Source organism: Neodiprion fabricii, chromosome 4, assembly GCF_021155785.1.
Source record: "Neodiprion fabricii isolate iyNeoFabr1 chromosome 4, iyNeoFabr1.1, whole genome shotgun sequence".
Classification (NCBI taxonomy): domain Eukaryota; kingdom Metazoa; phylum Arthropoda; class Insecta; order Hymenoptera; family Diprionidae; genus Neodiprion; species Neodiprion fabricii.
The window spans coordinates 36,679,935-36,707,112 of record NC_060242.1 but is presented as its reverse complement, the minus strand read 5'-3'; the positions used below and the strand labels follow the sequence as shown (position 1 = coordinate 36,707,112).

Sequence of the window (27,178 nt, the reverse complement as noted above, 5' to 3'; positions counted from 1 at the left end):
ATGACGGAGCCAGAGAGCCTCGGGTTGGCATGCAGTCGATCTGGTGGGAGCAGCCGAGACAGGTGCGACCCTAGCTTATCTGAAGCCACGCGTTGTTTTTCACATGGAGAAAAGCAGCCGGGCAGAGGCAGTCTTTAAGAGAAACTGCCAAAATTTTTCCCACCACAGGAGGCACGCACTCAGCTTTCTTGTATTTCAACCATGTCTCTGATTCCTTCCTCGATACGACTGAGAGAAATTTCAATTTCCGTTTACCGCTCGGTTCTCAACTATTTTCACTTTTTACCACAATCGAAAAATATTGTTCTGGGTAGAAAATGAAAATCAGTTTTCTAGCTGTTTAAGGGGCCATTCATAAATTACGTCACACGAATTTTAGAACTTTTGAGCCCCTCCCCCCTGACGTTACGTCACAAATTTTTCAAACTTATGCATGTATTTAAAAACAATCAAAAGAAAACAGTTATTTTTATTTTTTTCTTATTTTTATTAAATAATCTTTATATATAAATTTCGTGTTTTAGTATTCTAAATTTTAACATGTGACGTTACAAAGCTTTAGACCCCCCCTGCCCCTTGTCACACTATGTCACATTACGGTGATACACCCCCCCCCCCCATTATCGTGTGACGTAATTTATGGATGGCCCCTTACCGGAAAGTCTAGTATCCGTTACTATTCTTTCTCATTACGATCATCGTTGATATATTTTCTTGTAACTGTTGCGAAAATTTAATTCTTGTGCAACGATAAATTGACGTTAAAGCCTTGTTTAACTAAAAAAGTAGAGTAAACCGCAGAAATTGATTTCGCGTTGCGATTACCAAAAAAGGATCGACGATAGCGCAAAATTGTTACGCGTATCTCGTTTTTCGTAATTCCAACAATATTTAAACGGTTTTTTCAACGATACCTGTATTACTGAATTTTTCTAGTTACTATAAGAAGTGAAATTTTTGCTCAGTGTACAATTGTTCAGCATTTTGAGAATTCTTACTTTATACTTCGCCAGACTTTGCGAAAAACGAAATTAAGCAGATTGTCCGAGACCGTGATTCGCTGGATAGTCAATTTCATACCGAGAATAACAAATACATGGCGTACTATTGTTGTTCGGTTGTTGTTCCAACTGATAGATGAAAGCGAAATATCGAGCTTTGATCCGCTGGTTATTCACCTAAAACAAAAGCTCTTGTAATTATAGTAGACCAAATACTGGCATCATCCAAACGCGAAGGTATTTGTCTCGAGACAACAATGACAGTGAAAATTCTCTACTGATATAACGGAATAGTCTAAAACATTTCGCATACCTGTAATATTACATTTATATTGGCAAGGGAATAAACATGCGGCTAACCGCATTTTTAGCTCCGTATTTGATATTGTCTACGAAAGGAATTTATCATCACACATAAAACAGATTTTATAAATATTATTCTTTGAGTATCTGCACGCCCATTACCAAGTCCCTAATTTATTCCTATATTACAGTTATAGGAACCCAAAAAAAAAAAATTGGAGAAAAAAAGGCGCCGAAATTTTATTTTCGAGTATATATAATCAGCATAAATATGATAATTTACCCAAAACCATTTATAAATAGAGTCGCTGACCCTCGATTTGATCCTGTGATATAAAACGCATATAAACGCGACGTAATGCATACGGTTGGAATTTGTGTAACCTGTTCGAAGTAATTGAATTAATTCGAATGCTATCCGCCGCGATAAAGTGCGTCAATTCCAACGTGTTTCTCAATTTTTATACTGTTTTTTGCTCTTCTTCTTTGGCTTTGATACTTATTTTCTCTAAAGTTTTTATAAGCGTACCGTTCTATGGAATCTGTACACTTGAAAATATACTCGCCACAATTAAATTATTACGACGACGGAATGGCAAAATTACATAACGCAGGTATAATTTATATATATATATATATATACACACGCACTATACATTACTATAAATGTTCTAATACAAGTTTACGACATCCTGTTACGTATCCGTTTTCCAAGCCAGACCGATGACGTTTAGGTACATACCTGTCTGCAGGATTACACATAATTTCGAAGGACAATTCAACGAACGGAATGAAAACGTCGAAGAGACCTGCTAGACGGACAAATATTTGCGAATCTTTTGTCGATTTTTCGATTACACCGAGTCATCCTGACAATCGATTAAAACCATGGTGAAAAATACCGGAGATATGTATTTTTCTATCAGAGTTGTACTCCAGAGTTAATGCCCGTAAAATTTCTGCAGATTCTCTCGGATATTTTTTCTTGTCGATTGATTTTCGCGAAAAATTAGCACAGAGTAACACGCAATAATGTTAAGGCTTGACGAAGACGCATGGTACAAATAATTGCGTGCTTTGTTTGTTCTGCGAACATCAAAGTTATACGTATGAAAAAAGAGAATCAATTATTTGCAGTTTTTTACCATAACCGAAAAACATATACTTAGTTCGATCTGGGTAAAAAATGAAAATGAGTTTTCTAACCGTGAGCAGAAAATTAAGTATAATTTGCCAACATTATTTTTTATTATAGTCACCAATTACGCTATGTTTTCGTTCCACTATTGCGATAATTTGATATTGGTGCAACGATGAATTGACATCAAGTCGTTGTGTTAAACTAAAAAATTGCGGCAGGCTTCAAACTAAACAAACAGCTCTAATGTTGCAATAATAATAAGAAAACATGGTATCGACAACACGAAATAGACGTTTACGCGAATTTGTTTTTGGAAAATCCCATCAGTGTTGAAACCGTTCTTATAACTGTATATATCAGTTTCGCATAAAAAAAAAAAAAGACAATTTTTTTTCAACCGTTCGGAATGAAACGTTTTTCATCAACACCTGCACACGACTACAGTGTCAAAACGTTCCGCATAATAACAGTAATCGATATTCCGGAGACGCCTCGCGTTCCCCGGAAAATCTCGGTCGAAGAGGGGCGGGAGGGGGTGGGGGGGTCAAACTCGTCGCGGGAAAACCCCGAAGCGAATTTTAGGTCGATTGCGAGAGTTTCCGTACCCGGGAAAGAGGCGTCTTCGCCGACCTTCCGAGCTAGCGACGCCCTCGCCCGTAAAGAGATACGCTACTGGGAACCGTTTAGGCCATGGCTAGACGTCGAGCTCCCGTCGGGCGTCCTGTAAGGAGGAAGAGAAGGAGGAGGTGGAGGTGGAGGAGGAGGGAGGCTTCGCCGTCGTCGCCGTCGCCGCGTTCTCCACGCTGTGTGACACGTGCGCGTGACGTCACGGGGCCTGTCACGCGAGCACAGTGTGCCCTCGGTCACGTGTTCCGTCACGCGCTCTCCTCGCTCCGGCCTGTTTGCTACACTTCTTTCTGAAAAAGAGCTACGGCCTAAGCGCACGTCTCGGATAATACCTGTGACGCCTAGGATACCTAGGTATGCGCTGTGCGTGGAACGTCCGATACTCGGTGTCCGGAGTCGTTTTACGCTCATGCAGGCTATCCGGGGTTCGAACACGATCGTGCATCCTCGATGGAAAAACTGCTCGGCCTACGATCCAATTGGAACATGTTCCCGTGACGTCAGAGACTGCTTGTCGGCGCCATTTTATCACCACATAACCTAAGTTTTTCATTTTAACGAAGGCGATGAAGGCAAATCGTCATTCTTGGGGCTTCAAATTACTCGTGTCACGTAAATTGATTGAACATCAATCAGTAATACATACCTGTTGTACTATCCACGCGGGGAAAAACGTGGTTAACGGTCAGCTGTCGGCCTGGTTGCATTAGTTCGATTTTTTTCCACCAGATGAGGCATTTCAAAGTGAGAATCCCAATAATATAGCTGTAACAAAACGCAGCTTAGAAAGCAGACGAGGATGTTAAGCTCTGTACTTTACGACTTGGAGGTTGATTGGTTTCGACTTGGAGGTCGTCCGCGGAATCAGATTTATCAACACGCAGGCACGCTGCTATCGGAGTTTTGATCTTGACTTTTGATAATATCGCAGAGACCGTAAGACGGAAGGCGATGTTAGTTCCGATTCTCGAAAACTCCCCTGCGAACAGAAGTCCTCCTGTCCTAGCTGCGGCATGATTTTTTCTTGGTTTTGTATGCGCTTACGGCGTAGCTGATTGCATCAAAAATTAGCCGCGAGCTTCCTCTCCAATTACCAGAGCAATAACTAATATCATGATTTCCAGTAAAAAATCCGTAACAAATTCAACGACATTTCCAGAACATTATCAGGTTATTCAAGGACATCAAAAATAGAACATTTTCAGGACGCAAGAAAATTTCAAGGATAATTTCCAGGACCATTCGACACCGTGAATATCCTACCGGTATTCCACTCCCACCCGGTGTGCATCACTTAATGCACCTCACCGGCGGCGATGCGAGGTAAATAGCGACGGACACGTGTCAGGTGTGTATGTACTCGTCGAGCTCACGGACAGAAGGATACGAAGATGCGTGTGAGTGAGAGAGGTTGGTACCATTCCGAAGCGCAGGTTCGAACCAGTTCGAAGTGCAGGTGCTTCGATCCTCTCGGTTCATGCGGTGGTATGGGAGTAAAAACCGTTGCACGCCGTCGCATTGGTGCTGGTACTTATTTTCCTCGTAGCAACATGTCGCGTCGTTGAGGCGAAGACAGATATAGATACGTTATGTTTGCCCAAGATTCTCTCGAGCGTATAATACGGGGAATTATCCTGAACTTAGCAGCTAAGCGTGAACGGGACGATTATTCTACTGTAATAACCGACTACTGAATAACGTGGGCGAGAACTTCGCTCTGGAATTGCGTCATCTCGAAGGTCACCAATCCGTGCAGTTTAGAGAAATCTCGGTACTAACTGAAACGAGAGATAAATTTTTTTTGTACGCTTGCACAAGTTTCTTTTACAATATAATACGACAATATCGTTAAAACGAATTCCTCTGTGGCAATGATGCGACACGTGTGACCGTATTGATGAACTAGAACTCTAACGGCTTGCAAAAATCTCGTGCAAGCTTCAAAATTACCCCACATTTACAAGTACCAATTAAGTGCAGTTGTTTAAGTTTATTTAAGATTCTCAAGTAGCTCGAGTGAACTTCTGCACATGAAAATATGTTTTTCCGCCATCGATTTACCCTGAAATACAACCCTTCCAAAATTGCTTTTTAACAATGTCCAACTTTCTGCAACAATTACGTTGTGTTCCGCGAAAAAATCGGTCATCGTGTACGTCTTTGTAGATTATTCTTCACTGCTTTCCTTGACGTTTAGATCCTGAACAGTGGCATGATCGCGATGGCAGAAAGGCCATCGTTACATGTGCGTAATATCAAAAGGCCGAACGTTAAACAGACACTGACAAATCGGTTATAAATAAGCGCTGCAGCAGCGTTTAGTCGCAACCATCATGAATGATTCACCTATTTCGCGGCCAAAGTTCTCCACTGTATCGATCGTCTCAGGACCTAAAGATCTTCAGGGGAACCCCCGGACATCCGGAATGTGTCATGACGAGACCGTTCTGAAAACGAAACTTACGATCGATGCTGAACAAATATATCTATGCAAAAGTGCTTCGTGCCACGCACGCACTGTTTAGACGAAGTCAAAGCTTTCCAGCACGAAACAAGTAAGCAAGTGAACTTGGTGAAGAGGAAAGACTCGAGTATCTCGAGTACGTATTCGGTCTACACAGCACGATCGGAATAATTGAGTCAAGCAATGCAGCCTTCGATGTCCAGCGTGTTGCGCAACGTTGTTATTCGTCGTAATCGTCGCTTTCACTCCGGACAAATATTCTGTTCGTGGTGAAAATAATCTCTACGCTAAACTACGATAAAATTCAGTTGAAAATCGTAGGAAATCGTCTAAAAAGCGTACAACATTGGGGAAAATTGTCAAAAATCGCAGTATTTTGCATAGAAAATTACAAATTTCTACGAAAAATTATAAAAATCTATAATTTTCTGTAAAAAATAATTACAATTTCGAATCCGGACAACGTACATTTTTTTTCTCGTATTATTCCAAGAATTTCATTGAAAAGTACAACTTTTTGTAAACTCGAAATTTTACGAATAATTGTGACGGTCGGCAATTTTATAGTTCGATTTAGATCGATAAGATTAACGAATATTTATGAGACAGTATGAGATATTATTTTCGAGTTACCGCCAGATGTCGCATTTCTCCCACAAGGAAAACTTATTGCAGACAACTTAAGTACCGAATAGAATTTCGGGGTACGTCCGAAGACGAATCGTCTTATTTCTCGATCGTGAGTGTGATCTAGACGGATTTAGAGAACCTTTCGTATATTTATAGTCACTTTCGGTGAGTCTTACGAAATAAAACCAACATTTATCATTCCGGTAAAAATAGAAAGTTCTACGATATTTTACAGTAATCTCTCTCAATAGGGCGGCTTCCCCACTCGCAAAAAATTCTCTGACAAAACTGCGAAAGTATTTTGAATTTCTCTACTTAACCGTAAAATAAAATTCGTCGTGGACAGGTTGTAAAAATTATTCCTACCAGGGATTACGTGATTTGAGGTAGAGCGTCGACCGTTGATTGAGAAAACTGTGAAGATCGCATTACACGTACTACTTTTTCTCTACTGCATTCGACACGACGATTCGATGCAATTGCGGCACGTACGTGATTGAAAAACAAAGTATCGGGTCAATTGTGCGGGACGATAATACAGCGCCTGCACTACTATCTGCTCCGACATTAACAACATTAACACAACCAAGGCGACGACGTGACACTCGCGTTATCAACCGCTGCAGTCACGCGATCTGTTTGGCTGGGTGGCCGTCGGAATGACGTAGCCGACGGAATTACTTGCTTCGCGCGCGTGCACCGTGGATTACATTCTACACAGGGAGAATCGACGTTAAACGATTCGTCCGAAAATAATTCTCGGCCTACCTATCAATCGGCGACGTCCTGTTACACATACATGCGTATGTACCTACATGCATTCCGTGTATCGGACGAATGCGTCGTATTTTTCAACCTACCCACGTAGCTCGTATTTTCCATCGCGGTACTCGCGAATATAGACGAGTTATTTTCGAACATACGAGCTAATATTAGCGGTGTGTGTATACATGGATAGACACGCGACGGTTTACCACACGATTCACAACTTCTTAGGCTGACTGCCGTTATGTTGGTCGGTTTATGGCCGATTTTTCTAATTGTAATAATTCTCCAATCTCCACGGAAATCCGACATGTGAAAATTATATATTTACCGTTCCCAGGCATTCATAATAGAGTAATCAAAGTTGTTTTTAGACAATTTTTTACGCCCGGTTCGCTTCAAAGTTGCAGGATAAAAACCCAATTGTTCGCAGTGCGTTTCTTAATCGAAAAATATATAACCACGGACGATGAGCTGATTACTCTTTTCGGCGCCATATCACGTGCCATCCATCTCATACAAATTACCTGATTAATAATTCTTCGTTTCAATTCACCGAGCATGCAGTTCACTTCGGACGTAACCACGACGCTACAGCAATTCTCCATCTAGAAATTGGAAGAATTTCATATTTAAATTTACCAAAGTTTCTGGATGTTTCTTTCGTCGAATAACTGATACTCAGCATACGGACCTAACCAAACTCAATATGGCGTCGAAACTGAGAATCAGCTGATCAGTCTGGACGAATTACTCGAATATCGAGCCGCCTGTTGTTAGATTTCGTCGAATGCCAAGGGAAAAATTGATATCATGCAGGGAAAATAAGGCGGACTCCTATTTGATGATCTTTGGGTCGAATCTCAGTACTCTAAAATATAGGTAATCTTAAGTCTATTTTTAAAGACCAACGTTTCAAATGTTCTCCGAAGAAAATTACAAGACGTATATACGTAACACAGGACTGAAAATAAACGCCTAATGTACACATACGTGTAATGAATATTTGCGATAGGACGGCTGTAGGAACCCCCGACAAACCTTGACATAACCATGAGTAAGAAGTGATTGATATAAATTGTTATTACTGCATAAATACTTGTATACAACAAAGTCAATGTATTGTACATTAACATACATTATAATTGCAAGCAGCTTTAACGGTGTGTAATTATCCTTATAAATAACTGAAAATAATAAGGTGTTTACAAAATTCATTGTATAGAAATCTTGGCTTTGAAGAATGGCAACAAATTCATTCGGCGAACTGTTGCCGATTATATACGCCTCGGTATATTAACTCTGTGCTGAACTATAATAAGGCACTAACGACTGCTAACACTGTAAGTACTATACGTGAGCCACACGTGTAAGTTCAGCTGACGCATAGCCAGTAACGCGCAAACTGTGACGTATCTATATGTATACTTCTGACAATTTGTATCTTGACCCCGCTAAAAATAGAAAGAGAGAGAAAGAGAGAGAGAGAGAGAAGGATATACGTATAGAGCGGCCTAGAAAGAGCTTATTAAGTGAGTAGTTACGGTATAAAATCACAATTATCCCGGTAATCGAATTTTAATAGCCGTCACTTGTGACACGTGCAGTAGGTAAGGTACCCATGTGCATACGTGACTGCACGGCGGTTTTCTTACTTATTCAACGGAAACGTTCCAAAGGAAATCTTTAACACACGGTATTCAATAAGCTCAAATGTAGCCGCAGAGATTTTCCCCTGCCTTCCGTTCGTTTTACATTAGTCATTTGTTTTTCAAAGCGTAAAGTCACATTATACATAAGACGTGTAATACGAGTGCGTGCGTCCTTCTGCTCGTGTGTAACACGCTTATCGTGTTTGCCACGGTTTGACACCTTGACCCCATTTCTCATTTGGCTTTTGGCGATAAAATTATCCTCAAAACGCCGCTTTACTCGCCGATTATATTGCGGCCTAATCGACGGCTGGTTAGCCAGCTTTTATCAGTCTTATCGATACTGAAGGTATCGGAACGGCACGTCTCCGAATCATCTGCTTACTATCTGTTCTGTCTATCGCGTGTCGCGGATAAATTCATCCTCAGGATCAACGATCAGTTTTATACTCCGTTACGTAAGCTTGCGGTAAGACGTTTTTGGAGCATGAAAAATCTTACGTCTCTAGATGTCGGTCGTAACGCAAAGTCACATGAAATTTTTTGCCAGAGTTTAAACGCACTTCAAGTATAATCCATTTGGCAACATTAACATTTCTACGCGAAAGCATGAACGACGGTGTTGTAATATACAGAAATGGCGTACGTGTGGAACTGCACTGAACGGCCAGAGACAAATTAAGCGATTCTCTGCGATTATTGTAAGCAAAAATTGAGGACATATAACTGCCATGCGTTGCTTCAGCGTCGTTATTAAATTCTCAGCTGAATACCGGATGTATGTAATCCCCCAAATCTGCACGAATCAAGTTGCAACGTGTCAGCACGCTCGTAAATTCCTGGAAACGATTCGACGACTCTCTTGCCGAAGGTGCGTGTTATAAATTTCGCAACTCAACCGCGATTGTATGTATTATACTTTCTCAAGAATGCTGTCCGTGGCGTTCAATTTTTGTACAAATACTTGCACCAATTCACAGTATGCAAACTCTCCAAGGCTATACGAATTTTAGAGAGCATAATTCGAATCTATGAATTTACTATTGCCATTTCTTTATTTCTGCGTCAAATGAAAATATATCGGAGTATTTTTGTTCAAAATTGTGTACAGAGTGAGGCTGTTGAGTCCTTTTTTGCTGTCGAAATACGCAGACTTTCATATTTGAAGATACAAATGTCAACGTCGAAATCGACTAGGGCATCCCCGTAAAACCCTCTCTGCAACTTGTATTTATTGTAACGTATACAGGAAAGTTTGAAAATTTATCGAGCGTAATGTGAGGCGTGTGCGGAATTCACCGCTCTCAAGATACACTGTAATAATTATTCATTTCGTTGAACACAGTCTGCTAGATCGAATCAATTTATCAGAGATATATTATACCCGGTTGAGTATCTTTACGCAACAACGTCACATAGTCCGATGACAATTAGACAACTTCTCGGATACGTGTAAAAACCTGCAACAGAAGCAGTTTAACACGCGTGAAATTGTAATTTATCTCTTTGAAAGCTAATTATATTTGGTACACACGAGTTAGATTGTTTGTTTATAAAATTTGTTACAGCCTGGGGAAACGGTGACACAACTGCATATAACGACAGCAAACTGATGGTTTATTTCCTTATAGCGTATAACGTAAAATTCAGTTATCGCCGAGAACCTGACAATGGTGAATCGTTGTCAGATCGTTACCAAAAATATGTTGTATTTCCTTCGGAAACAAACATCACGCTCCGAACGCGTGATTTTTGATCATCGATAGTTATATGGCGTACCGAAATAGATATTGCGATTCAGCGTGCGAACGACGGCCTGCTATAACGTTAACAGCCTTCCATCGACCTTGGTCAATTAAAACAAGAGTACCGACGTTTTGTTGCGAGTCGCGTTTCTCTTAGTTCCGGATCAGTGGCTACGCGCACTGTGCAGTAAGCGATTGCTGCAGTTTTCAGCGAGGTTGCAAAAATTACGGGGAAATTATGTGGCCCGATCCGATTATCCTTGAGCCGTAACGTCGCGACCCCGTGCAGACATTTGGAAAACGTAAACGTGCGCGCAGCTGATGTAGAACTTTCGCAACGAAAGCTCGAACGGAAAACACGGATGTTCTCACACGCCCTGGTTTGCACAATATATTCTCGGTCTTATGTGCAAGCGCGCATTACGTGCGACTATAAATACTACACCTAAATGGAATCTTTGCGGCAACGAATCGGACCCTGAATGCACATTTTGCGCACGTGTTGCGCGGCGCTGATCGTGAGTAAAAGCGTGGTGAGCCCCGTGACTGGTCGGCCAGCCGAGGTCCTTTCCTTCGAGAATCGCGCTCTCTCACACGTCGCATGTTTCTCAGTCAATCCTTCGCCCGTACAATTTGTTCGGAATTTGATCACGTTGCACTTACGCCATTACCGCAATTCCTTCCTTTCCTAACAAAGCCGTAATCGGCGATCATGTGGTAATATCTGCATACTTGGGTGCATCCGGTGACAAGTGAAATGCAAGTCACGGGCACGCAACGACGATACTCTGCTGATACTCTAGTCTGCACCATTTTTCGACGCCACTGTTACGTATACCATGGGTCATTTGTGAGCCGAAAATTCTATTCCTTATAAAACTGGTTCAGAGGATTAGTTTTTATAATTTTAATAGTAAATTGGCATCGTCGGAATGTCCTGAGTAAGGATATGCAAACGCAAATGCGGTATCTACAATCGATAAATAGTTATTTGAAAAAGAAAACAAATTCCCTTCGCAGGAGCGTAACTTTTAAAACACCGCCAGGTCATTAATGACCAAGGTCTAGACCAGAGGGCTAATTATTCGCGTATTTCTATTATTATGCTTGGAGTGCAGAGTTTTACCTTCTTTCGGAACCGTTATGACCTCGCAATTTTACTTCTAGAGTGATTTTGCAGTATTAAAGAGCTCGGAAAACCCCAGCGCTGATCATATGATCCAAGTAATTTCATGAATGTGACCTTGGACCGACAGCCAAGTACCCGTAACTGCCGTCGGTCCGATACACCAGACTCAGAGCTCATCGATATAATCATACAATTGAAGAATAAATTTGAGACGATGATTTGCAAGTAGAGCCTGCTTGAGTAGGGTATTAAAAATGTTTTCAAAGAGTAAAAGTCAGAATCTCAACAGCAGTGTTTTTACACCTGTTAATCTTACGATGTTTTTTACTGTTTCTGTTAAATTCTACCTGACGTCCAATTAGTCGAGAAAGGGACATTCAACTTAATTCTAAGACCAAAAATTTTCAGCTCCAAAAATCAGAGAGAAAGAAAGGCTAACATCTTTGTATTTCTCCAGAAAATTTTAAATGGTTTTGAAAAATTATGGAACCAATGAATTACGACACTATTTCAACGTAATTTCATGCAAGAAAAGGTTTGCGCTTCATCTCAATTCGCTGCGTGGAACTCCTGAAAACCTACAGCGGAAAAATGTAAACATTTATCGCATCTTCGCAGCTCTCAATCCAACCCACCGAATTTCAGAGTAGGCTTATTTTCTAGTTTTCACAATTCCCAAACGATAAGAAAGGCTTCCTAAACATTGATTCTACAACGATCATTTGTCGCTTGAAAATCGGTAAGCTCAATTCCGCTGATCAGTACTCACTTATTGTACAATTATTTTTTAATTCTCAACACGAATGCGTAAAAAAGAGGAAAAAAATTAAGCAAAAAAAAAAAACGGGAAAAGAAAACGTGTTAGTTTTCATTGAAAGCTGCACCGGCTTAACTCCAAGATTGTGCTTTAGCAAAAGCTGCGAAGTTGATCATGAGGTCTGTTTACGTGCCCGAGATATCTGTGAAACCGGTTCAGCATTGGAAATATTCAGTTTGGTTATCAGTTCTCATTGGGGGGGGTCAAAGGGGCAACCAAGATTAAAACCCCTCGAAGCTCGTTCGCAGACGGTCAAATTATATCTATGCTCAATGATGTGTTCTCAAGGCAGAAACACGCTAACCGCGATAAGACATGTTTTTGAAACTTTGATCTCGTTGCGAGCAAACTTCTTTTACCAAGCATAGAGAAGTTTTAAGTTATCTATTAAAATGTTCCGGTGTCAGAAACTATACCACCAGCCCGGAATCAACGTAACGTTACGTACTGGTAACGCGATTGTATAAAGTGTGATACGGTAATAGCAGTTCATCGTAGTGCCTCACCGCTGTCATTACAAGAAAATACACAATAAACTTGAGTGATAAATTGAACGAAACGTACGATGTCATCAGCAGATCAGTACGTCATCCAGTTTTTACAATGCGGATTAAAAGTAGATAATGCGCGTAGTTGCTCTCACAAATTGATCAAGATCGGAGAAAATTGAAAATTTTCCAAATCATAGAAATAAAAAATTGCAGATAAACGAAAAAAATAGAAGGCAACTATCTTGAACCAGCACGTAATGTATCGGACCGTCTGCCAAAATTTTATGATTATCCAAACCTCCAAATCATTTGATAAATATAAAAAATTCATCTCTGTACTTCCTAATTTTTATTTCTTATTGGCCCAATACTGTTTCTCGGTTTCCTATTTCTTTTTTTTCCATCTTACAAGTTTTTTGCACGTGCAGAATAACACTCACCGGCATAACCGGTTAAAAATATTTTTGCACATCGTTGGTTGTAATTATTGTTATTACTTATTTATTATTAACAGATTTATACCAACTGTACAGTATTTAGTTTTGAGCTATTTAGAATGTAGTTAAGTTCAACAGAATGATTAATTAAGTCTATAAATACAGTTATTGAATTTTCAACATTTTTTTTAAATAAGGCATGTTGTTGCCCCTGGAGAGAAATGCACTGACTTGAGTATATACATATTATACTTTCAACAACTGTAATTGTAAATGAATGATAACGAGTCTATTCTCAGCTCGAAATAATAAACACATAAAATCAGTAATGGGAAATGCAAAATATGTACGTTATAAATAATGAGTAATGTATACGGGTATAGGCAATTTTCCGTTCTTTGATTAAGTTTTCTCTTCCTTTCTTCATTGCTACAATGTAATATTTCAACCCACCATGATTTCGTTTCGTTTTTATTCTTGTTTCTTATGCGAGATATGCCTGAACTAAGCTTCACTGTTTCTAATTATTGACTTTTAGGTAGTTAAAAAAAAAAAAAAATCAAAAACCACTAGTCTTTTTACCAACCGCAAATAACCAAAGTTTTATCAATACTTGATCTTAGCTCAAACAGCGAACCTCAATTAACTGACATAAATCCTTTTACATGATTCTAATCGAAAGACAATCCGCCATTAATTATTCGTGATTTCTATAATCCAAAAATTTGTTTTACTGATCAGGCAAATCAAATTGGTAGTATACAAGCATGCATTCGTTTTTTTAAATTCTGTAACGTTTTTTTTCTTATTTATTCTCCTTTCGTACAGATTATCTTCATTCTATGAACAAATTTCTGTAAACGTAATTGACATTGTACACATCATTTGATAACATAATATTCTTGTTAATGCTTGAATGCGCCCTTTCTACTAATTGTTGTTTCTTTTTTTGTGTTGTTTCAGAATAGCAGTTAAAATTGTGAAACGTTTCTCGCAAATAGCTGACGAACTTTTAAACGATGAAATAACTGTGTAGACTTCGTTATTCGTGTAAGAAAACACGTTGTGATCCGTACATATAAAAACTGACACATATTGCCGGGGTTGAATACGATAAAGTAATAAATAATATCGTTCAAAAGTCAAAGAACCTTTAGGCTTTGACCATGACTAAAGACCATGCAAAAATCAGAGGCTATCGTTAAGTTTCCATTTTGATGAAACAATAAACAACTTAGTAAGTCTTTTTTAATTATTCCATATTGTTTTAGGGTGTTTTTATACCAAATGGTATGAATGCAAAATCTTTTATTTTACGAAAATGTCTTCCTTCGTCAAGTAAAAAAATGCGTCTCCCTTTTCATTTCTGTTCCTTTGCTCACAAGCAACGGTTACACTGTGTACATCTATATTATGTACACGTACAAGTATACGTACGTACACACGTGAGTATACGTATAAACAGCCGCACTTTTGTCTTACAATGTCGATATTAGAGACAATATCATATATTTAATTATAAAATAATTCAATCTCGTTCTGCTCTTTCTTCCGCTCTTTCCTCCGCTCTTGCTTTCATTCGCGTGATAAAAGCTTGGCCTTTACTTTTTCTGAAGTTCTCGTACGGGTCATTCAAATTAATCCCAACACCTTTGTACTGGTCATTTTTATCCCGTATTTCCCCTCCTGATATCGGTGCTTCAATTCCTTGTTCATTTGCACCCAAACCAGCTCCACCCCATCCCATTTTTTTTAACAATTGATGGCCTTTATTACTCTCATCTAAACTTATCTCCTGCTGTGCTTTGCTGTACGTTGATCCCCTATTGAAGTGTATAAGTCAGTTTCGTTATCACACATTGGTGAAATTCATTTGAATGAAAAATGTACTTTTGTACTGGAACTATATCGAAAAAGGTCAACAAATTGATTTTTCCATTTGACAAAGTTCCGAAAAATTGTAAAAGGAAACTAACTACGCAAATTTTAAATAATTTTAACTCACTAATTAAGTTTAAAAAAAATATAATGACGTAAATATGCTTACAGAAAACTAGGTGGCGTAGGACTTCGGTCAGATCTGTCCCCTCGCTTGCTGTCTGGACTCCTTTCTTTGTTGCTATTTCTTCTGTTTCTCCTACTCCTGCTATTGTGATTGCTACTATTACGGGAATTGCGCCGGTGATTACTCGTTGGTGATCTAGATCTGCTTCGGCCCTTCGATCTAGACCTGGATCTGCTGCGAGATTTACTTCTGTATCGTTTTTTGGGCGGACTCGGGCTTTTAGATCGTGGCCTTAAAATAGGGGACGGTGATCGAGACCTCTGTCTTAATCCACTCAGAATGTCTTCCTCCTTTCGTTTGCGTGCCGCATTTTTCGCCTTGTAGTACTCATACAGACCGAGTTTCTCCCAACCGTCACTAAAATTCGATAGTAACAATATAAGCATGCATGCATTTAGTCCAATAGTAATATACCTAACATCAGCGTCACATCGCTGTGAATTGGTGTATTTGCCTGAATATCGTATGTAAATGTGTCGGTATAACATGAAATTATTACTAAACATTGATTTACCTATCCCTGGGTGAATCGTGATTTGGAGGAGCATAAAATGCTTCGACTGCAGCAACTAATCTATCACTCGGTGGAGCCGGTGGTGGAAGTCTTATAGCATCTGGATCTAATGACTTATATTCGCCGTCCTCCAATTTGATGAGTGGGACCATTAAGCCAGCTGGTAATTCGAAGTATGGCATACTAGGCATAAGATCTTCCATGGATGGTTCGTGAATGATCGGTGGAGGGCCAAAGCCAGGTGGTGGTTTAGAGAAGTCCGGTAATGGAACATTGGTAAACGGAGGTGGTTCCGGAGCCCCAGGAACTCCCCAGCCTGGTGGGGGCTGACTAAAATTCATATCACCACCAGACATTGGAGGAGGCGGCCCAGTGTGAGTTGGTGGTATGTTTAAATTTGTTTGGTTCTGTATAAAACATTTTTATTAATTAGAAGCGCGAAACATTTTTTGAATATGCGATATCAGTTTATTTTACATCAAAGCTTACCATTTGCGGTGGCGGAGGTGGTGGAGCTTTAAGCTGCTGATCAATGGAAATTTTCTGCTGCTCTATAGTTTGAATTTGTCTCATAGCATGATTGATGAAGGCCTGATGCTGAGCTTGATAATTTTCAAAAGTCTGTTTGGTTGATGTGGTGATTGGTGTAATGGCACTTGCATGTTTTGAAACTAAACTGGCCTGGTATTCTGACCAAGATATACTCGGTTGCTTCAACTTCTCGATTATTCCATCGTCAAAGTAATTATTTTTAGATTCCCAAAGGCTTAAAAGTTTGTTCAATTTATTAAGCTGTTCATCGGTAGCAGCCAATGACGTGTTGCAGAACATCGGGACAACAACGCTTTCCATTGCTTTGCGAAGATCGATTGATTTTTTCCTCGCACTAAGAAATTGTTTTAAGATTTACAATAATGTATACATGATTATATTGTATGTGTTGGATAAAAAGGTACAGAACCAATTCTAGAATATCTTTTATAAACCAGTTATATGCATTTCCAGTTTGCATTCATTTGACCAGTCTGCTTATCCTACCTTCAGGTAAGCACTGAGTCGAAATAAACTTTTGAAATAATAATCCTCTTTGTGAAATACACTTGTATGCTTACCAATGATGAAGAACATCGTTTACTAAGTAAATCACGTGTAACTTCTGGCTGAAAGCTGCTCCTTGAATTACTCTAAAATTTATTACAGAAATTACTATAATTCGATTAAAAAAAAAAATTAATATGGTTTTGTTGCCGGCTAAGCTTTGATGTGAAATTTTGATAACTTTAAACACATCGAGAAATGGTGATGAACAGATATACATACTTTTTCAGCAAATGCTCAGCGATAACTTGATTGCTTTGTGCTGTGATAGAATTCTGTAGTATCCAAGCCTTTCCGGCACTGATGCTGTCCTTAGTGCAGCTCTCGATAATGGGTTGTAGTACAGAATCAAATGCAGAAAGGTCAGTGTTTGTATGCTGAGCATTATTTTGCAGCGATGCTTCTTGAGCTTGTCTGACAGCCTCCTCGACTCTCCCTTGTTGTTGAGCCATTAAAGCGGCGTGTTGGGCAGCGAGGTTTTGCTCAGATTGCCTAACTTGTTCTCGGAGTGTAGCTTGCTGTGACTGAAGCTGCGCAAGTTCATTTCGCAACCAACCTGAAGGACCGGCAATATTGACACCAGGATTAACTCCTCCGATCGGCGAATTCACGTTCCTTATTGGTCCAGGAATGGCCCCAACAGGTGGTCCCACATTTCCAGGCCCTCCGATTGGTCCTGGAACTCCGGATACTCCGGGTACCCCAGTTATCCCTGGTATAACGGGCCCTGGGTTCCCGACCACTTGGCTTAAACCGTTGTTTTGAGCGCTCAGGCTCGAGGCAAGACTGACGTTATTTTGTGGCGAAGCGACGGCCGCGGCTGTTTGCTGCTGCTGCGAAACGTTTAAACGTGGGTCGGCATTTTGCATTGGATTTATTCCTTTTTGCTTTAAAACTGTAAACGAATGACGGTGGATTATTGCAATTTGTTTTCATTTCTTCATGGTATTGAAAAAATAAACTAATGGTCCATGTTTTTTACTTTTTTTTTGTTATTTTTTTGTCATTTTTAATTCGGTTGTTTTTTGGATGAATATCTTCGAATGGCACATATTAATTTTTCTGGCATCATGTAAGAATGCATTAAGTCTACTGTTAAATTTAAAGCGCCACTGAAACACAGAATGTGTTGTTTTCTTTCTTTCATCGTGCTACACCAAACAGTTGAGTACAGGAGCATGTATGTAAAACAGATTTTACTGCGGCAGTGTGTAGTACTCTTCATAAACATAAAAGTAGTTGGTATTTTAAACATTTGTATCCTTGCCGATCTAATCTTGGATCAGATAACAATCCTAAAGCTACATCTTGTTCTTATTTGTATTTTAAGAAAGCCCCTTTCACATTTCTAGTTTTTTTCAAGTCTTATAATAAATAACGATTCCCAAAATCTTGAACGATGTCCTGATTTGCACAAATGACATTTTTCATCTCATTGCACGGTGGTGATGTTTTGTTCATTTGACGATTTCATACGTTTTCTCATAGTCGTTTTTTTTTTTTTTTTTTGGGTTTGCTTCTAGCTCATTGAACGAAGACCTTTTTTTGTACGTTGTTAAGGGGATTTGTTCCCACTTACTGGCTTGCTCCGTTGTCACTTTGTATTGATAGTAGTTAAAGTGCTCTCCGCCAAACAGGAAACCAAACTTCGGGTTATCCTTTTGCTTGTTTTTCGTCATCTGCTCAAACTCTGGTCCGTTACGTGCGACAAATTGAGCCAGCTTGTCTATGATGTTGCGCAAGTCCGTGTCTATTAAATCATTTAAAACAGAACTTTGTTAGAACAATCGGCATCCAACAACAATGTAAGCTTACATCATATTTCATGGAAAAAAAGGATCATCATCTTACCCGGTATTATTTTCTAGACAGATTATTTTCTAAAATATTCAAGAAATCATTATGACATATAAGTACAATATCCTAGTTACAGTTCTGATATAAAAAATAATCCAACATTTAGATAGCTATCCTGTTATTTATTAACTTTAAAATATAAATGGAAACAATATGCAACCATCGCAGAACAAGATATGATATCAAGATAAGGATATCAATATAATGTTATTGCGGTATTGAAGAGTATCAGATATTTCTCTTGAGACAAATCGTTTATGATATAACTTAAAAGATTCTCCAGACTTGTTTGATCGCAATTTAGATGTCGATTACGTGTTGTGAAATGAATATGGAATACAAATATTTACCCTGTTAAAATCATAACCATACCTAAGGTTTGATTAACAGATTGTATGTCTTGAAGGGTGATTGTAGGAGAGAAAGCAGCGAACGGACAATGAATGTGAACGTGGAAAACAAAAATAATCACCGATATTTCGCCGAGTGTTGTAAAAGATTCGTAGATAGTCATACTTAGTAATAAATCAAAATTCCAAATTCTCATCGGGGTGCCGATTTCGGCAATTTTAAGGTGGACGTGAGACGAGCCACATAACCTAATACAATTCCTGTACACAACGATATGTTTGTGTAGCACAGGGTGAGAGAAATGTGCATTGATTTGTATTTACTCGTCAAGTTGTAAAGGTGGAGAGTAATATTGTATTGATGGGCGAAAAATTAAGCCGAAAAATTAATTGATACGTGATACGTAGTGTGGAAATAATACCGCGCTTCGTTGATTCTTGGGATTGTGATTTTTTTTCTCTACCTGCAGGAGCCTGATCCATTTCTTCTTCGTGGGTACTCGAGACTCGTCGTGTAACGAATAATTCACACTTAATAATGAAACTCTATCGTATTTTCAACTGTAATGTTGTGCCGAAAACCATTATGCTCACGATACAGCGACAACGCTAGACATCGCCATTTTTTTCACTTCGTCTCCCTCGCCGTTGACTCAAGAATGTAAAGACAGTTCCCCTAGTGGACTTTGGTGTGACAACCGAAAATCGTCGTGCGCTTGCGCCCTCTGAGATGTTCCAACGGTAGAGTTGAGAACTTATTGCAGAACATCAGAGAGATACGATTTCGACATGATGCTGGCTGCATTCACCGTGATCCACAGACAACTTATAGCCATTCATCTACATTCGTCGCTAAAGTTTTCGATGTAACGCACAGAGGGAGCAGCGATCGCCCCCAACGCCACTGGCGTTTCTTCCATTTTGGCTGATCGTCTATCCGACGGACATATGTACGACGAAGCGTTGTCAAGTTCTTTTAAAATCTTCCAAGTATTACGTTTCGTTACACCGATACCGTTACTCACGGAGAACAGGTAAGATTGAATACCTGCTATTCCATATCATTTTTCATTAAGGTGCTCAACGCTGGCTGAGATTCCAAAATTTATGACACGTGAGGTTGATCTACTCAAATGCAATTTTCAGTATCTTCTACAATGTTACGATCATTTTACCAGGTTAAAGAGTCTTCCAGTTGCCAAATCATTGTGTCGCGTTTCTAAATTTAATCGACGCTACTTTCATGAATTGATTGGAATGATGGGTATCAATACTCGAGACGTTGCGATATCCTAACCTCAAATAGTTCAATGCTCCATCCTGAGTCGTACTATCCTTTCAAACGCAGAGATATTCTGGATCTCCACCATTCTTTGAAATCCTAAATATATATTTATAAATTTATGAAGATCGTTTACTTTGTAAATTGCTCGCTATTATTCCGTTCGCTATCTACACTTCCTTAATCAATCAGGTGTAAACAAATATTTCTTAACAATCGAAGGTTCCTGTACAGGGAAATTGATAGTAATTGAAAATCGAAAGTCTTCCGCTTGAATTGGAATTCTTCTAGAGGCTGAAAAGTTTGATAAGTTACAATTAAAAGACATGTGAAACGTTAAAGAGAAACAACTAGTAAAAGGTAGAAAAAAACGTTAGGATTGATATACTTGGCCCAACACTATTGTTTACCCATCTACTAGATTAGAGGTGTTTTTCAAACTTGCAGACATGCCGGTAACAGAAGAAGTTAAATCCAGTTGGGCAGATGAAGTTGAGGAAGAAGGAGGAGCACTGCCACCACCAACAGAGGTCTATGAAAATGGATTCAAAATCCTTACAGAATACAAATACAACGAAGACGATAAGAAAGTAAAAGTTGTCCGTACATACAAGGTGGAACGTCGTATAGTATCAAAGACTATAGCCGTGCGGAAGAACTGGGCAAAGTTTGGAGACTCCTCGGACGACAGACCTGGACCAAATCCAGCCACAACTGTCGGAGCAGAAGATGTCTTCATGCAGTTCATTTCAAATAAGGAAGAAGAGAACAAGGTCGAAGAAGACTCACTTGACAAATTGAAGAGTATCGGGGACAAGGGTGTCGTCAAGTGTCGTAACTGCAATGGTGATCACTGGACTTCAAAGTGTCCTTACAAAGACACTATACTCGCTGGAGGTAACTCGATACTGATATTTACCCATTATTTGAAGTTCTTGCATTCACTCATCCAAAAACTTTATAATATTCAGGAGCCCTCGCTATACAAGTTCTGAGATTAGAATAGATTTATAGGTATTAGTAAAATTTCGAAAAAGTAAGACGAAATACTGAGAGATTTTATACTGTAACAGTAAGTTTTTGACTCAAAGGAAACATTTTTCCAAATGTTAGAACTGCGTCCTTAAAGTTTGAACATTTTATTATTCCTCAGATGAACCGACCATTCAATTGTTGAAATATTTTTACCTTCAACCAGTAATTGTGTTCGGTAGCAAAAGAGAATTAAGCTTTTCTCAGTCCATCTTTCTAATTTACTGATAATCTTGAAATGTTTTACTCCAGGTAAAGTTCCAGATGATAAGAAACCAGCTGGAGTGCCAGGAGCACCTGGAGCAATGTCTGATCTGAATAAACCTCAGGGTAGTAGATACGTACCACCCAATATGCGAGATGGCGGTAATAGACGTGGAGATTCGATGCAGATGACGAAGCGTGACGATACAACAGCGATCCGAATTTCCAACCTCTCTGAAAGCACTTCCGACGCCGATTTGGAAGAGCTTGTTAAGCCTTTTGGACCAATTCAAAAACTGTACCTTGCTAAGGAAAAGCTAACTAATTCGTGTAAAGGATTTGCTTATGTTCATTATAAATTCCGAGCTGATGCTGCTAAAGCTATTGTTCAATTACATGGACATGGTTACGATCACCTTATTTTAAATGTGGACTGGTCCAAACCCCCCACACAAAGTAATTAGATGTCAATTGCGCATGTGACTCCGTTTTACAAGATTAAATCCTTCTGACGCAATAATTGATCATTCGTTAAGACCCTATTGATATGTATCTTGTGTAATAAATTATAATCAAATATTTCAATGTTTATATATATATATAAATTGAATGAACGGATTCCACGTTTCAGTAACCAAGGTATTGTTTTGCACTCTCTGCAGTTGTATCTTTGATTCTTTAATAAATTGTCCAAAGTATAACTCCGCTGATTATTGATAGTTACACACTTGCAACAAAATAACTTTAAAGTGAGTTGGGTATTACTGAAAACTAACCAAAAGAGAATTGAACTCAGATTAACCATAATGATTCATTTTTATAGAATATACATAATAATAATTAATTCACATAGTCGTCAATAATATAATCATCCAGTAAGCCCGGATTTCCAGGAAAATTCGGTACTATATTGATGCAAGAAAGGAAAATACCGAATTATCTTTAGTATCAAAGGACTTTCCTTTCTATCCATCTTAAAAATAGTATACATACATTCTTACATCTAGTATCATGGGTTTCCAAAAAAAAAATCACAAGAAATCAAACTCGCTTCACATCACTCATGTCGGGAGAAGCATTGTAGAATTCATTAATTCACGTTATGCAGATTACAATGTGTTGACTGTGTGACATAAAAATAAGAAAGAAAAATTCTCCTAATATCATTTATAAAAATAATCATTACCTTTCAAAGTATTACAGGTTTTTTACAGTGCTGAATTTCGCGATTTTATAAAAAAAAAAAATTGATATTCAACAAGTAAGCACATTTGGCAGATAATTGACTGATCATTAACAACATTATTGTCATTATTATTATTATTATTATTATTATTATGTTATTGTGTTAATCGTCTTGTATGAGAATTTATTTACAAAAATGAAAATCAATTCTATTACCGCTTTCTGGCACTACTTTCGAAATACATACCATAATGAACTTTTTACTTTATTATTATTACTTCAGTTTTCAAGAAATCGTTTAATCGTATTTACCGGAGATTAAGTCCGATTTATTCTCAGTTACTGCGACAAAACGCGATTTGTAATCAACTATACCTACTACTAGTCGAATTCTCTGGTTTTTCGTAAATCACTAAATGAGATTTTTTTCAATTCTTCTAGCTTCCTAATCTCTAACTCTAAGACCCCAAATACTCGTTCGCCTAACACCAACTGTCGGTCTGGCGACTGAACTGTATAGGAACTTGTTTATTTCAGTATTTCCGCAACTTGCTTGCAGTGTATCTAAAGTAGGTTCGGCCATTAATCCAAAGACGTCCAGGTACATTAGGCAGGGCATGTGAGCTAGTCTTAAATAAGTGGTAGGAGGAATACTGTAGCAGCGACTTAGGGCTAAGTGTTCTAACTTTGTGAGGCTTAATAGACTTTGGGTGGCATTGATTGTAAGCATTGTACAATCACTCATATCGAGTTCGATGATACGCGGGCAGCATTTTACCAACTCTTTGACATCTGCAAAAATAAGTCAATAAATAAATAACAAACTTTTAAATACTTCGTCGAGGGTCATAGTATTTAATAGACTATTATTATACATATTTATATTATTATGTATATTTATATTTATATATTTATATACTTACTATCATCTGTCATGGTTTTCCGACATCCGGCAATATTCAGTCGGGTAATCGTGCTTGGTAATTGTCGACAAAGTAATGTCATACATTCTAAATCCAAGCCACACCAAGCAACGTTAAGAGCATTCAATCTAAAATGAACTAAAAATGTTATACAGGTAACAATAATGAAAATAAGACTGAGATTACAGCTTTCAAATAAAAAATAACAAGTATAAATTGGGAAGCAAGTACCTCACCTTGACAATTTTAGAACATCCTGGAGACATTTTATATCAATTCCTTCACACATGGTTAAATTTAGAACTTCCAAGTCTTGATTTTTGCTTATAGCAGTACAGCAAAGTCTATTCAGTGTACATTTCTCGAGAGATAATTTTTTCAAAAATTTACACACAGATAACAAAGCTGCCAATCCATCAGGCGATATAACGGACATTGACAAATCTAGGTATTGCAGCTTACTGACGTAATTTTCGTTCAGAGTTTCACTGCTTGGCTGAAATACTGGGTCTGCGATTTCTGCTTGAGCCAGTCTCAATGTTTGAACACCTCGTGGCAGGATATGTCCCAGGGTTCCTTCTCCCAAAACTTTACCACCAAGGTCTAAACGACTCCACAATGCCTCGTCACGGGCAATCTGACACCATCGTTTGCAAACAAGCATTGAACGCACCTGAAGACAGATTATACAAATATTTAAATACGTAAAAATAGAAACAGAAATGCACGTTGTAGAGAAAATTTAGATGGTGGTTACCAAGCATTTTTTAGGAAGCCACCTTAAGATCATCAGAATCATTTCGTCAGAGAGTTTGTTGAATTTATCTTCACCAGTAATAGACGGTCTTTTCTTTCGTCTGTACAAATAAAATTGATCCAATCCGTTCTTATCTACCATGTCTCCCAATTCATCTTTGCTGAAACTTTGTTTCATGTCTCCAAATGTTTCTGTTTCAACTCTTGACGAATAACCAGACTCATTGCCGATAGACAAATATACAGAAGCATCCTCCAACTCAAATGGATCTTGTGATCTCTCTGATCTGTGAACAAGTTATTAAATTTATTAATAACCAATCATTACAAAGCCGTGAAAATTAACATTCATCTCAAGAATTAATCATATTGAAGTTAGTAACATTATCGTAACGTTTGATGCTGAGAAAAAACAACATCAAATAGCATCAAATTTGACAGCTTTGGAATTGTCTGAAATTTAGTAAACAATAACAAAATAAAAACACTCATGATTCGAAATCTTAGTTTCTTCAAAATCATTGTAAAATGAAGGAAATAGTGATTACTTCCCCAATGTTTCGTTACGACAACGTTACTACCTTCAACCTTGATTAGAATAAATCAAACTGAGTTCATGAATTCTATTACTTCATTACTGTGGTATGGAAACTGTAATTTGCAAAATTGCATAATATGAAATTCTCTTCTAACAGTAGCTAAGAATTCAAAACAGAATGAGTCACAAGCGAGATATCTCATTCCTATTATTGGATCCCTAAGTTCTACCATATAATGTACAAATGGGCTTTGATCACAATTCTGCTAAGGTTGTTCACAGATCAAAAATGTAAACATCACCTTCATAAGGGATATTACCTACCTCTCTAAATGAACAGTCTCAAAACTTGAATCTCGATACATGGTACTGTGACTTCCGTAAACAATATCTCCATTCTCTGTAGATTGCGTTCTCCTGTTCTGAGAACCAGTTGGTGAGATGGTGCACTCGTGTGTTTTCAATTTTTTCACTGATCCGCCACTCATTTCTTCGTCTTCCAACATACTGACACCCATATCTTCCAGAATCTCTGGCTCTACCAGACTTGTATCTCCCGCACAAGTCCAGCGTGTATTGTTTTTTGTTGCACTATTTAACGTGCTGTTGAGGTTGTTGTTAGAGCCATCATCCAACCGTATACGCTTGCTAAAGATTGTAGATGAAATATGCATCAATTTCAGAGACAACAAAAAAAGCAAGTGCCCAAAGAATACAATGAGCATTTTTAATACTGTAAGTACCATGAATCAATTTAATCAAAACGGTAAATAGTTGTCTCTAACTTTCCTAAATATAGGCTAGGCATAAAATCTGTTCTTCAATTGAGCACAGAACGTCGAAATATTTTTTTTCACTTGAAGTTAGTCTCCATGATTTTTTTACTTTTGCAATGTTGAACGTTAATGCATACTTTCATATTCGTTGAATATGGATATTTTGTAAGAATGAGAAGCCAGCTTGAAATTGTTAATTTTAAGAACAATGCTTTTTGATGATTTTAAAACGATATGAAATAAATTAAAACAATAACTGAAGATAGAAAAAAATTGAATGACTGGTTGATAAGTATTATTTGTGATATGATAGGATTTTGTCTAGGACTGCAGACAGAGAATATTCATACACAAAGAAATCGAGTATCAGATAACAAGGTAGAAGACAAAATGGGGAAACTGATATACAAAACCACAGTAGCCTAAGTTGACAGAAAAATGTAAATTTTCTCAATAAAAGATTTCTGACGCCGACTCAAGTTTTCGGCAAATACGAAGAAGATGAACGTGTGTAACTATAGGGTGAAAAATGTGTATCCGTATTTTTTCGTGGCTAAAAGCTAAGCTCGACTACACGAGGGATCACTTTCAAGATGGTCACTTGTTGCTTCTCTGAACACGGAATCTAAACATCTGCCCAAAAACTAGGTATACGTGTAGCCACTTTTCACCGTAAAAATAAATCACGATAAAGGGAGAAGGGCCCAAGTGCAGTGCGTATTTTTGGAGGGAAAAACAACCTGTGGAACCAACTGTTCTGGTTCATTGCAGCCTCGGTTTTGTCGGTTAACCGGGGTAAACGACTTTGAGAATATAGACCCGGTCAGTATGAAGGTTTGTTGTGATTTGAGGTCGAAAATCCAAGCAAGGATTTCTTAACCTCACCTGCGCGGAAGGCTGGCACCTGCGCTTCCAAAGCAACAGGTAATGTCGGACAGCCGGAATGAGAATAATTTGAGGTTGAAGAAATTCCTGAAATTACCGACAGTATTTATGAGCGTTCGCTTACCTTTCCGGCGGCGATATTTCATCGATATCATCTACTAAATCCTCGGGAAGTCGCGTGTCCTCTTCCACGCCGGGATTCATTTTTGGCGGAATATTGACAAGCTTCTACGTTAACTTTTTTTTCTATCGCGACACGGACTCAGAAAATAAAACAATCGCCAATGGCGGCCTCCGATTGACCGGTTTAGTTCGAGATTCGTCGAGAAATATGGAGTCACTACAAATCCGGCAATTCTATTGGTTCATTTAACTCCATCGACTTCACTGTATCGACTTGCAAGTATCGATTGGTGGTCCCGCTATCCCGCCAAAATTTAAATCTTCGAAACCCTTTCACGCTCCGCACTCGTACGTAAAACGGAAATGTGCCACGTACGCCTGTTATATC

The 27,178-nt window shown here is 38.5% G+C and overlaps 3 protein-coding genes and 2 long non-coding RNA genes across 6 annotated transcripts; 2 read left to right on the top strand and 3 right to left on the bottom strand.

Moving 5' to 3' along the window:
• Positions 1-9,676: 9,676 nt before the first annotated feature.
• LOC124181438 lies at positions 9,677-10,810 on the bottom strand. The gene is made up of 3 exons (XR_006870465.1): positions 10,363-10,810; positions 9,968-10,043; positions 9,677-9,897 (listed from the first exon to the last, which is right to left on the bottom strand). It is a non-coding gene; the product is annotated as an uncharacterized LOC124181438 (long non-coding RNA).
• Positions 10,811-12,750: 1,940 nt separating this feature from the next.
• Positions 12,751-14,533, top strand: LOC124181436. Its single transcript, XR_006870463.1, has 2 exons — positions 12,751-12,856; positions 14,166-14,533. It is a non-coding gene; the product is annotated as an uncharacterized LOC124181436 (long non-coding RNA).
• LOC124181423 (calcium homeostasis endoplasmic reticulum protein) lies at positions 14,496-19,818 on the bottom strand. The gene is made up of 8 exons (XM_046567996.1): positions 19,551-19,818; positions 18,459-18,629; positions 17,102-17,774; positions 16,894-16,965; positions 16,271-16,667; positions 15,782-16,188; positions 15,250-15,624; positions 14,496-15,025 (listed from the first exon to the last, which is right to left on the bottom strand). The coding sequence occupies exons 1-8, from the start codon at positions 19,567-19,569 to the stop codon at positions 14,731-14,733; spliced, it is 2,409 nt and encodes an 802-aa protein (XP_046423952.1). The 5' UTR covers positions 19,570-19,818; the 3' UTR covers positions 14,496-14,730.
• A 145-nt stretch (positions 19,819-19,963) lies between these two features.
• LOC124181430 (eukaryotic translation initiation factor 3 subunit G) lies at positions 19,964-22,305 on the top strand. Its single transcript, XM_046568010.1, has 3 exons — positions 19,964-20,120; positions 20,816-21,265; positions 21,653-22,305. Exons 2-3 carry the CDS (start codon positions 20,818-20,820, stop codon positions 22,066-22,068), a joined length of 864 nt encoding a protein of 287 aa, XP_046423966.1. The 5' UTR covers positions 19,964-20,120; positions 20,816-20,817; the 3' UTR covers positions 22,069-22,305.
• A 647-nt stretch (positions 22,306-22,952) lies between these two features.
• On the bottom strand, positions 22,953-27,017 carry LOC124181426 (S-phase kinase-associated protein 2). 2 transcript variants are annotated; one of them, XM_046568001.1, is made up of 6 exons: positions 26,792-27,017; positions 25,331-25,654; positions 24,470-24,755; positions 23,949-24,385; positions 23,713-23,840; positions 22,953-23,581 (listed from the first exon to the last, which is right to left on the bottom strand). In XM_046568001.1, the coding sequence occupies exons 1-6, from the start codon at positions 26,869-26,871 to the stop codon at positions 23,235-23,237; spliced, it is 1,602 nt and encodes a 533-aa protein (XP_046423957.1). In that variant the 5' UTR covers positions 26,872-27,017; the 3' UTR covers positions 22,953-23,234. The 2 variants fall into 2 exon arrangements, with proteins under 2 accessions (XP_046423957.1, XP_046423958.1); XM_046568002.1 differs by lacking the exon at positions 26,792-27,017 and adding an exon at positions 26,523-26,640.
• Positions 27,018-27,178: the final 161 nt, after the last annotated feature.

Excerpts from the sequence above, each read along its gene's own strand:
- LOC124181423 (XM_046567996.1), bottom strand. Across the intron at positions 16,966-17,101 it reads GCTGAGCATTTGCTGAAAAA|AGTAATTCAAGGAGCAGCTT; the intron begins GTATGTATATCT and ends AATAAATTTTAG. Across the intron at positions 15,026-15,249 it reads CCTACGCCACCTAGTTTTCT|GGGATCAACGTACAGCAAAG; the intron begins GTAAGCATATTT and ends ACACTTCAATAG.
- LOC124181430 (XM_046568010.1), top strand. The coding sequence starts at position 20,818 with ATGCCGGTAACAGAAGAAGTTAAATCCAGTTGGGCAGATGAAGTTGAG. Across the intron at positions 21,266-21,652 it reads AGACACTATACTCGCTGGAG|GTAAAGTTCCAGATGATAAG; the intron begins GTAACTCGATAC and ends GTTTTACTCCAG.
- LOC124181426 (XM_046568001.1), bottom strand. The coding sequence starts at position 26,871 with ATGAATCCCGGCGTGGAAGAGGACACGCGACTTCCCGAGGATTTAGTA. Across the intron at positions 25,655-26,791 it reads GAAATATCGCCGCCGGAAAG|CAAGCGTATACGGTTGGATG; the intron begins GTAAGCGAACGC and ends TACAATCTTTAG. Across the intron at positions 23,841-23,948 it reads GATGTTCTAAAATTGTCAAG|ATTGAATGCTCTTAACGTTG; the intron begins GTGAGGTACTTG and ends AGTTCATTTTAG.